We start from the raw sequence: 12,280 nt of genomic DNA on the forward strand, positions 1-12,280 counted from the left end.
AAGAAAGACACCAGATAAGGTTGACCCCTGGCTTCCACACTTGCAAGAATAGGTAAGTGCATTGCACAGACCACACCCACAAAAATAATTTCTGCACCCTTTATAACAACATGTTAGACTATATTATCTGGCATAGATTGAAAATGATGTCAAGGTCAACTCCAAAGTTGCTTTTAACAAGACTGAACCTCTTTTATTTACATATTTCTGACATACATGAATGATCTTATACATTTAACCAAATCTAACAATAGTGAAAATGGAACATTAAAGACAATTTCAAACTTTAATTACATTGAAATACTTTTTCACTAACTGATGGACATGACCAGTGAATAGCCTACATGAAGTTGTAGGCTGTATATAGATTCACTTTTAAAACTGAAAGCCACACAGCTATTAAAGCAACAAATTTGCAAATGCACACATTACATATGCAAGAAAATGCATGCAGGGCTATTATATTTACTCCTTAACCTTAAAGCCATTTTGAAAGTAAACTGGAGTAAGCATCTTAATATTATATATGTACATCAAGGCACATTCATTTCTTGTGCTTTAGGAATGATTTACATATGATTGTTTATATCTTAATTTTATATTTTAAGAAAGCTTCTATAACCTAAAAGCTTAATTTTAACAATTATAGCTTGAATGATATTTTTCTAGAGAGAAATGGCCATCTCCCCATAGTTATTTTCAAAATCTGAATCTGACAATTCAGAAAGGTGAGAAATTAAAAAAAAAAAAAAAAAAAATCGAACACATGAATATAATTTAGTCTTAAGGTAACTTTCAAAATACTTTCAGCAAATAGTATCATAATCAATTTTTTATGTAACATAGTATAATGAGGGCTGCAATAAGAATTTTCAACATTCTGAAATTATCTAACAATTATATAGCATCCATATTGTCACAATAGATGTAGTTTTAACAAATTTAAACAAACATGATACAAAAGCTAAAACATACCAAACTTAACTTCTTCGTTAACTTGTTCATTCTTCAGCAAAAGAATCATTTTTTTTTGTTTCCATTTATAGTCCAATGTTATCAAGCAGAAACTTCCCATCAACAGTGTTTAATAACAGTACTCTTTTCTCATGGCCAATTACTTGCCTTAAAGAGATAGTATAGTAAGGCTTTAATAGGCATCTCATGCATTTTAATGGTATTTTAAAATTAGCTTTGCATTTGTGGGTCCCATACAGACAAATAAATTATGCAAACTTGATTACAACACATAACTAATTAAGTGCTTCAAGACAGACTAGACTCTCTGACTTAGAAGCAGTTCAAATAAATAGTAAGTCAAGAATCACAGATCTAAAGCATTTTTAAAATGTAATATACTTATGCATCTTAAGGATATGCTTTATATTAGAATTTTTTAAATCCACAAACAACTAGTCACAGAACCTCTGTATTTTGAGAATAAAACACAAGAAAAGCCAACCGCGCAGCCTTTTAAATTCAAAATATGTAATAAAATAATGTCAAAATATAAACGAAACTGCACATCTTTAAATTTTGTACAGTTATTTATAAACATTAATTCATAAAAGGCATACCATGATCAACAACTTCCATCCAACAGGTTTTTGTTTTCAATTTCTTTACAGAAAGTGGACTTTCCTACAGAACTCACTGGCCAGACAAGAAGTTAGGAATGTCACCACAGCCCAGTTCCACGCGAGTGGTCTAGTGGCTGGTGACACACACTGTAAACACGTGCTCTGTGAGCTCAAGGGGCAGTCGTCTCTCTGCGGCTGCAGTACTCACTCTGCTTCCGGCATATGTGCAACTTCAACTTCAACAGTCTGAATGGCTTCTGCAACTTCAGACAGCTTCTGTCCTTGCTGCTGCGCCAACACGTAGTTAACGACTTGCATAATACTTTGGTCAGAAAGGGTGGACACTGATGGACACTCTTCAGTAGCGGCAACGGCTTCCAGAACCTCCATCGTTTCTCCTGTCACCACCACAGTCTCAAGTTCTTGAGGCCCACTGCTTTCCTGTTCCTGCATGTCTGCAGTTAAGATGCTGACAGCATGCTCCACTTGAGTTCCCTGGTTATGAAACTGCAGAGTGTCTTTTTCCAGCATAATTTTGCAAGGCACATAGTCTCTGTGGAATTTAGTCATATGCTTACGAAGGGTGCGCGCGTCTATGTACGCCTCACTGCACACGGGACACACATAGGGCCGCTCACCAGTATGTGTTCGGACGTGACGTTTCAGTGATCTGGCATCAGCCCACGCTACTCCACATGTTAAGCACTCAAAGGGCTTAACACCTATCAAAAAAAAAAAGGAAAGAAAAGAGGGTTTGTGGGGTAAGGGTCCAAATTCCAATAGATATGAAAATCATCTTGCAAATGTTTTTAAAGTACAGTAGTCCACAACCATTTCACTTTTACTACTATAATCTTTTAGTTAGCATCTAATAGTTTTCAATGGACTAACCAAGGTTTTGCGCTATAATTCCTCTAAAGTGTTCTATCATAATAAAGTTACTTATGAACAACTGTGAGTTTGCCGTGATCTTATTATCCTTTAACTGCAATCTGATATTCTTAGGATAAGTCTCCAAATCAGTTTCAGACTCAGTATCACATAAATAAATCTTTCAAGATACTGGATTTATCTACCAAGTGAGAAGAAAACAGGTAAAAGAGCCGACAAAATAAGAATGCTCCTCTCTCTCCTAGCAGGACAATATACTACCTTCATGGTTGTTCATGTGTCTTCTGTACTCTCGCAGCTGGGTGAATTTTCTTCCACACTGATCGCACACACGCTCCAGGTTCTGCTTTGCCCGTCCTTTCTTCCCATGGGTGGCTTTCTTGACATGTCTTCTGAATAAGGCTTTCTCATAAAATTCTTTGCCACATATATTACACCTAAAATAGAAAAGTCCCAAATTGTTTTCCTCCGAAGAAAAAACGGCCATAAGAATCAGCTCAAAGAGGCTGGATTTCTCGCTGGGGTCAGCTCCCTGCAGATGGACTCACCTGTACGGCTCGGTGACAGAGTGCGACTTCACATGGGAGTACCAGTCCTTCTTCCAGCTGTAACACTTATCACAAAACTGGCACTGGAAAGGCTTCACACCGAGATGCTTGTTCATGTGTTGGCGCAGGTCTCTGGCTTCAAAGAAACTCTTTTCACATCTGTAACAAAGGTGAAGTACCCAATTGAACCACCTTTAAAACAAGTCTCCGAGAATTCACTATATTAATTTTTTGAAGCTTCATAAAATTATTCCAAATTTCCAACATTAGAGAGAGAGAGAGATCTAATTTTTCAGTCTTGCATCAAGGATGCAAGGTTTAAATTCTTTTTAGAATACTCAAAATGCTTGAATAAGGCATCATGCAGAGTTCCCAAAACTTGCCGAAGTAAATTTAAGGTCCACCTCTCTTTCTCCCTCTCTTCCGCTCCCTCTTTTTGCATCCCCTTCATCCCCTTCTCTTTCGTCCATGTTAGGAAGGTCAGTTTCATCATTGACACTGGGAATGAAGCAATGATTCAGGCCTAATCAATTATAGTAACAGCATTCCCTGGGGAGCAGCAGTCAGCTCAGGGATGCCAAATGACTTAACTTGATCCAATCAGAGTGAAACTCGGGACTTTTACAGGAACTACCAGAAAAGAATCTTGACAATTTGGAAGTTGAGAGGATGAGAAGCTGAAACCACTGCCAGACTTTGTCCATACGGAGCCTGAGAGAAACCAGATACTAATCAATCTGAATCCAACTTAGACCAACCACTCAGACCTCCAGACGTGACTTTTCATTCAAGGCAGTTAGGCTGGATTTTCTTTCACAGATGATAACAACCAAAAAGTACTGACAAAAAACTGTACCTGGGGCCAGGTGCTGGTGGCACATGCCTTTAGTCCCAGCACTTCAGGGACAAAGGCAGGCAGATCTTTGTGAGTTCAAGGCCAGCCTGGCCAACATAGCAAGTTTGAGAATAGCCAAGGCTCGCCTGGCGGTGGTGGCGCACGCCTTTAATCCCAGCACTCGGGAGGCAGAGCCAGGCGGATCTCTGTGAGTTCGAGGCCACCCTGGGCTACCAAGTGAGCTCCAGGAAAGGCGCAAAGCTACGCAGAGAAACCCTGTCTCGAAAAAAAAACCAAAAAAAAAAAAAAAAAAAAAAATTGAGAATAGCCAAGGCTATTATTATGACTGTGTCTCAAAAAAAAAAAAGTCCACCATATATTTGTTGAATTATTATTATTTTATTATTACTAATGGTCATTTGAGACAGTTTCACTTTGTAGCCCAAGCATATCTCAAGCATGCAATTTTCCTGCCACATATGACACAATGGCTAACTCTACTTTAAAATAAGAAACCAGCAAATACAGCAGAGTAGGAAATGGAAAAATCCATTTATCCATAAAAGTTTTAGATCAATTGGCTTCGGAAGTCTAGGAACTTATCAAAAGTATATACTGAATCTGGGTGTGGTAGCATATGCCTTTAATCCCATCATCCTGGAAGCAAGCAGACCTCTTTTGAGTTCCAGGTCAGCCAAGGAGTTACACAAGCAAGCCAGAGCTTACACATTGAAACCCTGTCCCAAAAAACAATGACTCGGGATGGCCAGAACTAAACAGAAAGACCCTATTTTAAAAAACAAACAAAAAAGAAAAACTCAAAGATGAAAAATCTTGTAATGGCCAGCAAATGGTCAATCAAGAAGAACAATTCCTAGGGCTGCATAGACAGCTCGGCAGTAAAGACCCTTTGCTCTTGCAAAGGACTCGGATTCGATTCTCAACATCCACACAGCAGCTCACAACCATCTGTAACTCCAGTTCCAGGAGATCCAACATCTTTTTCTGGCCTCTGCATGAACCAGGCACAGTCATGGTACACATACACACATGCAGACAAACACACATACACACACAATAAAAATAAATACGTCTTTAGGAAAAACAATGACTGCATACCTAAGATTTCAGGGCATTTTAAATTTATCCTAGTTCCCTAGAGCTTAGCAGCAGCCTTGAAAACAACAGCCTGCATTCCTAATGAGGGTTCCTAGTACTACACGGACCTATAGTTAAAAAACTATGATTGTTTTGTTTTGTTTGTTTTTTTGGAAACAGGGTCTCAATATGTAGTTCTGGCTGTCCTAAAACTCACTATGTAGACCTGCAGGCTGGCCTCCAACTCACAGAGATCTACTACCTAACTCTGCCTCCTGATTTTTGGGACTAAAGGCATGCACTACCAGGCCTGTCCTAGAACTATGACTGTTTAAAACAATTGGCTAGCTCGCTGAAGGAGCCCATCTTTGCCTTTTACTTATATCCCAACCCTCCCATAACTGTGTGGTTGGAGTAGAGTTGTTTGTTGAGAACATTTAAAACCAAATACAGTAGCCGGTGTCTCTTGGAGACAAGGAATACATGTTGTAGAAACCCAAATATCCCAAGCATGAGAATGAGGTGCTTGGGGAATAAGAACTTTGAAAATTCTTTCTCTCTTTCTGGAATCAAGCTGCAGGATGCATACACTGGAAACATGCTGCGATACATCTGCACAGGCACTGTGCTGTCGATGGCTGACCTGAAGCTGCACAACCTGCCAGTGAATGCTAAGAGAGATGGCAAATTGTTAGGCTGACTCTTTGTACAAAACTATGAATGTATTAAAAAACTCCCTTTAAGGTGGTTACTTTCCTTTTGTTGTTTGTTTGTTTGTTTTTCGAGATAGAGTTTCTCTGTGTAGTTTTGGTGCCTGTCCTGGATCTCACTCTGTAGCCCAGGCTGGCCTCGAACTCACAGAGATCTGCCTGGCTCTGCCTCCTGAGTGCTGGGATTAAAGGTGTGTGCCACCACCATCCGGCTACCTTTTTTTTTTTTAAAAAAAAGACAGGTCAAACACTAGATTTATTCTCACTGTGAATTGAAAACATAGTAGTGCTCCTTGCCAGCTGTCCGAAAACCAGTGGGTACTTGGTGATACCTAGATGAACGGGATGACCCCCAGATGCTGGCAGGTGCATCTGAGCCTACTCAATGTGACATAATGTGATTACGTTTTGATTTTATGAATTTAACTTCAATTGAAAAACAGGTAATTTTGGAAAGTGAATAGAGAAGATTCATAAGGAAGGAGAAACAGTATACAGTGCCTCAAGGAACCCTACAAAGGAGCCTAGCTAGTTGTACACCTCTCTCTACTGTCTCCACCCCAGGTAGGAAGGACCTTGGAAAGTCTCTTTCAATCACTCTTTAAAAAACTCTGAAAACAAATAGTAACAGCTAGGCAGACTGATCACTCAGTATGCTGAAATTACAATTAAATGTTATCTTATAAAAAAAAAAAAAGCAATATTCAAATAAGCCAGCCAAGATAAGTGAAATGAATTTCACATATTAAACACTTACTGAGTACAATGATAGCCTCGAACTTCAGGCTTTGGCTGGTGTTTCTTAAGGTGCTTGCTAAGTCCGGAGCCCCTGTGAAAAGACTTTCCACAAACTGAGCAAAAGTACTTGGACTCTCCTGTGAGAAAATGAAAAGCCATGTTATAAATCTTGTAAGTAGGCCCTCTTTTCAACATAATTTAGTTATATTTCAGAAGTTCAAATTTTATCAAGAAAACACAGAAACAGTGTCATTTTACAAAAACTTGGAAAAAAACTTCATTAAATTTTCTATTTCCTTTCAAAACTATAGCATCATCAAGAAACTTAACATATTGTGATAGTACTGTGTCCCTGACACAAAACCTTTGCAGGTGAGAGGTGAGTCACAGCCCTGAAACATTCCTAGGAAAGGAAGGAGGGAAGAGGACAGGAGCCCTCGATGGAGAAGTGGTGAACAGAGTGGTAAAAGAAAAAGCCATTCATATGATAAGATAAAAGGGGAGATTATGGAATCTACTTTTAAAAAGGAACTACTTGTTTTAAATAAGATAAGTAATGAAAATTTTTTGGTCTGAGTTTATCAGATGTTACTGGACTGGACATTGTTAATATATATAATGGAGTTTTCATATGAATCTGTCATGTTAATGGACTAGACATCATTAATGTAAGTTTTGGCTGTATATATTGTATATACTTATTGGATAGTTTTTTCTTGTATTAGTTATAAGCTTTTTTTAATTTTAGACAAAAAGAGAGGAGATGTGGTGGTATTGTGTTCACCAAAATATTGTGTACTCTAATAAAAATATCTGGGGTCAGAAAACAGACAGCCACTAGATACAAAGGCTAGAAAATGGTGGCACTCACACCTTTAATCCTAGCATTCCAGAGATAGAAATCCCTCTGGATCTCTGTGAGTTCAAGGCCACATTGGAAATAGCCAAGCATGGTGACACGCCTTTAATCCCAGAAAGCCAGCCTTTAATCCCAGGGAGTGGTGGTAGAAAACAGAAAGATATATAAGGCGTGAGGACGAGAAACTAGAAGATTTTGGCCTGGTTAAGCATTTGGCTGGTTAAACATGTGGCTGGTTAAGCATTCAGGCTTTTGAGCAGTAATTCAGCTGAGCCCCATTCCGGATGAGGACTCAGAGGCCTCCAGTCTGAGGAGACAAGACCAGCTAAGGAATTGGCAAGGTGAGATAGCTGTGGCTTATTCTATCTCTCTGACCTTCCAGTATTCACCCCAATAACTGGCCTCAGGTTTGATTTTATTAATAAGAACTTTTAAGGTTCATGCTACAGTCTTTGAATCCAACAATTGGAAAGTGGTTAACATGTTATAATATGTATGTACTGGAATGAACTATAAGTTTTTGGAGAATAAACTTGTTATAACTATATCCATTGTATTCCAGAAATTTCTAATATGACTGTTCAGTGAGGGCAGTCAGTTACATAGTAATGTGCTGTGATCCTTGGTTGAATACAAATAAACAAAGCATGTGCTCTGTGAAAAAAAGAAAAAGAAAAAGCCATTCAAAGGAAGTGGAGAGGGGAACCTCCAGGCTAAGAGGGGTGCTACTATTACTGCTCCCTTCATCTCTGCCCAGTCTCCCATCCTTCCAACCCCATGCAGAATGGGAATCCCATACTTGTGGCAGCTCGGCTCTCCCTGACCCAGACTATCTGTCACTGCTATGAACAGGTTGACAGAAACGGAATTGGAACCAAGACTAGGGTCACTGCCATGACTACCTGATGATGTGCTTTAGACATTTTGGGAGGCATAATGGCACATGCCTTTAATCCAAGGACATGGGAAGCAGAGGCAGGAGGATCTGAGTTCTAGGCCAACCTGATCTACAGTTCAAGTTCCAGGCCAGCCAGGATGATGAATGACTATACTAGTAAAGGCCACTGTATAAGAATATACCATGTCTGAGTAATTTATGAACTGTAATAGTAATTGGGTTAAACAGAAGTTCAGCAGCATTGGCCATTCCTACACTCTTGCTAATTAACAGCACACTGAACCTAAGTATGGGAGACTCGGTGGGTAAAGAGCACTTGTTGCTAACCCTTTCAACTTCTCTTCAATTCCCGGTGCCCACATGATGGAGGAAGTGAACTGACTCCTCAGAGTTGTCCTCTGACCTCCACAAACATAACTATATATAGTACCCAACTGACACACACACACACACACACACACACACACACACGCGCGAACATACAAAATAATTAAGTGAATTTTTAAAAAAGAACATTTCTAAAAACTGTATTTAAGAAAGATTTAAAATTTTATTACTAACTAAAAGATTGCACATATTAACTTATGAGCATCTTAATACAATTACTTCTACTTGGGGGTTAAGAGAAATTGGAAACAAAGCCCAGCTATGTAGAGCAGACTAGCCTAGAACTTTTATGAAGCCCAAGCTGGCCTTGAACTCATCATCCTCCTGCCTCATGGTCCCAAGTGCTGGACTACAATGTTCCGATGTAATTACAGTATAACCAATTAACATAATACTAAGTTAGAAATATAAAATATAACTATGTCAATAGTTTTATAATTACCTGTGTGAATACTCATATGTTCCTGAAGACTCCGTTTGGTAACAAATGACTTGACACACAGTTCACACTGGAACTGTTTTTGTGACTGATGGAGACTTTGATGTAATTTTAGACCATGCTTATAGATAAAAGTTTTTCCACAGACCTAACAAAGAAATGTTTAAGGCAGTGAAACAGAAAAGAATTTATTTTTGAAGACTGTATACAAAAAATGCTAATATTACTGTAAACAGAAATGTTAAATAACTATAATTTATTATGTTAAAGTTAGCAAAAAGACAATGTCAAAGATAAAGCCACAAATACCAAAAATCTTAGCTAGCTGATTCATTTTCTTATTCAGTACAAAAGTGCACACAATAGTAGGAAAAACCATTGTGTTATCCTTGCCAGCCTGACAAGGTACACACCTTAAGGAGGCATGAAAGCTTAAGACACCATATAAAATAGTTCTTCTCAGACTCTGGATGAAGAACAAATTATTTTCAATTTGCCCAATCCCTTGGGAAATTTTCTTGTTAAGTACAACAAATGTAGCAATGTCAACAGCTCCGAGAGCTTTCCTACTCTTATTTCTGTGCTTATTTTCCATGGAATACACATTGAGTAGTGTTACACTCAAGAACAGATGCTAAAACTAACGCTCAGTGTTTAAACTGATGAATGAGCAACTTTAGAGCTTAATCTGAAAAATAATTGCAACAGTGAAGAAAAAAATAGTGAGTGATAATAAAAATAAAACAGACTGCCCAGGAGCTGGTAAATACTAAATATGGATGAAAGGTGTTCGTTCTCTCTCTCTCTCTCTCCTCTCTCTCTCTCTCTCTCTCTCTCTCTCTCTCTCTCTCTTGGTTTTTCGAGACAGGGTTTCTCTGTGTAGCTTTGCGCGTTTCCTGGAACTCACTTGGTAGCCCAGGCTGGCCTCGAACTCACAGAGATCCGCCTGCCTCTGTCTCCCGAGTGCACCACCACCGCCCGGCGAAAGGTTCTCTTATAAGGCATTTTATTTTCATGTAGTAAGATGCTTAAAAAGAGACCTGTGGCTGGAGAGGTCATAGAGCTCGGAGACCCTTCTACTGCCATTTTCCTAAACGAATATATTTTCTAACCATTCTAAAATACTTATCTTTATTCCTACAGATAAGTGTGGCTCCTTTCTACATTAGATGGAGACTATTACAGAGATCCAAGAGGTCAAAATGAAGTGTAGCTGGAGAGTTTCTCTCCAGCTCCCAGCTCCCACCAAACCCGCCAGTCTCGGAGCCCATTTATAAAATAAATACAGACTCTTATATTATTTAAACTGTTTGGCCTAATGGCTCAGGCTTCTTGCTATCTAGTTCTTTTATCTTAAATTAACCCATTTTTATTAATCTATACGTTGCCACGTGGCTCTTGGCTCACCGGTACCTTATATCTGGCTTGTCATGGCGGCAGCTAGCAGCGTCTCTCTGACTCAGCCTTCCACTTCCCAGAACTCTCTCTCCTTGTCCCGCCTATACTTCCTGCCTGGCCAATCAGTGTTTTATTTACTAACCAAACAGAGCAATACATTTGTCATACAGAACATCCCACAGCAATGAAGAGGGTAAATAACTATGATTTCCCAACTCCAAAAAATATAACTCGGGGAAAATCTCAGAAAGGTGGGGGACTGGATGTGTGAAAACCAGAGGACTAGGATGGTGTCTTCTCCATCTGTCAGGGAAACTACACCCATTGACTCTCAACAATACAGTTAGCTCCGCAACGACAACATCAACTGACAAGCCAAAAATAGACAGGTACAATTCCACGTGGTCCCACCCCTATACGAAGAGCTATGGGTGGGGTAAGGGGGTAATGGCTGCTGAGAGAGGGAGAGTCAGTCTCCTCCAGGGACAAGTTCCCACATAAGATGTCCAATCCCAAGTAGTCAGCCCTAGACACATGTATGTACATATGAGCAAAGCTAAGTGGACCCAGGTTATATGTATGCACATGTGTGTGCATACATACAAATATAACAACACACACACACACATATAATACTAATTAAAGACGCAATCATAAATGAAGGGGGCACAGGAAGAGTTGAAGACAGGAGGAGCAGCAGAAGTAATGCAGATGCAGCGCTCATGTATGAAGTTCTAAAAAAAATTCAACAATAACAAAACTATATTGGTTATGCAATTGTTTGATAATAAAAACAGATCGCCATGTTTAAATGTAAGGCTATCGGTGTTGCTCAAAACTGTTCCATGTATCAAACAGCCCAAAGCTGGATAATCACAGGATTCTTTAACCCAGAGTTTTGGCTTTTACTTCCCCTCAATCCTCAGCAACAACAAAACGATAGCTTAGGAAGGACTTTTCCTGAGCTGTATTTGCTTATGCCGTACATTTTTTTTTTCACTCCAGGTAATTTCTACTAAAGGCTGAGCGATGGTATGGGTGATAAACAGCTATTCTCACTCAGTAGAATACTCTGGACACCAAAAAATTTTAAATATAACTTCAAATTAAAGACAACAGGGAATCACATTTAATGTAGGCAACAAACCAAAGATAAATTTCCCTAACATTTTAGAAGAGTAAAGATGACTTCAGAGAATACATATCAACCCATGTCATCACTACAGTTATCTCCAATCTTCTTTAAGTAGTGAAAGAAACAGGCCTTTACCTGGCATGCATGTGGCTTTACCCCTGTGTGCTTCAGCATATGTATTCGGAGAGAGTATAATTTAGGTAATGTCCTTCCACATATGGAACATATAAATTCTCTTTTGGTTCTTCCCTTCTCAGATGATGTTCCTGACGCCTCATTCGATGTGGAATTGGATGAAGATGAATTGGGTGAATCCTTTCTCGTATGTCGTATAAGGTGTGCTCGCAATGAGGCACTATACTGAAACTGTTTTTTACATAACTAAAAAAGAAAAATGAAAGTTCTTCCTATATAAAATGTTAAGTGAAAATTCACATTTCTGTTTGCCAATTCTGGTTATAATTATAAAAATAAATAAACAAATACACGGTTTAAAAGTTAATATATATGGAATTGGGGAGATGTCTCAGGGTTGGTTAAGTACTTGACACACAACTGATGCTGGGTGGTACACAATCACCTACATATACACACAAAAGATAGCCTAGGCCATATGAGACCCTGTCTCAAAAAAATAATAAAAATAAAAAGTACTAGGTACCAGATTATAAACATGAGAAGGATAAGACTCTGGAGAGAATTAAGTATTTAAGAGGGCATAATCAGAGTAGGCTTGAGTTGGGTCTTAAAGGAATAGTAGAGTTTTT

At 38.9% G+C, this 12,280-nt stretch overlaps 1 protein-coding gene across 2 annotated transcripts in view; it reads right to left on the minus strand.

Annotated features, from left to right (window-relative positions):
* Positions 1-167: 167 nt before the first annotated feature.
* Zbtb11 (zinc finger and BTB domain containing 11) overlaps positions 168-12,280 on the minus strand; it is a 36,545-nt gene continuing 24,432 nt past the window's right edge. The window contains exons 6-12 of one of the 2 annotated variants that reach the window (XM_028867498.2): positions 11,649-11,894; positions 8,984-9,128; positions 6,417-6,534; positions 3,017-3,175; positions 2,730-2,905; positions 1,786-2,299; positions 168-1,122 (exon numbers count right to left, since the gene is read on the minus strand). In XM_028867498.2, coding sequence (XP_028723331.1) covers positions 1,041-1,122; positions 1,786-2,299; positions 2,730-2,905; positions 3,017-3,175; positions 6,417-6,534; positions 8,984-9,128; positions 11,649-11,894 — 1,440 coding nt within the window. In that variant the 3' untranslated portion in view covers positions 168-1,040. Of the gene's footprint in view, positions 2,300-2,729; positions 2,906-3,016; positions 3,176-6,416; positions 6,535-8,983; positions 9,129-11,648; positions 11,895-12,280 lie in introns of both variants that reach the window. The other variant, XM_028867499.2, reaches the window with a different exon arrangement.

Source organism: Peromyscus leucopus, chromosome 12 (genome assembly GCF_004664715.2).
Source record: "Peromyscus leucopus breed LL Stock chromosome 12, UCI_PerLeu_2.1, whole genome shotgun sequence".
NCBI classification, from domain to species: Eukaryota; Metazoa; Chordata; class Mammalia; order Rodentia; family Cricetidae; genus Peromyscus; species Peromyscus leucopus.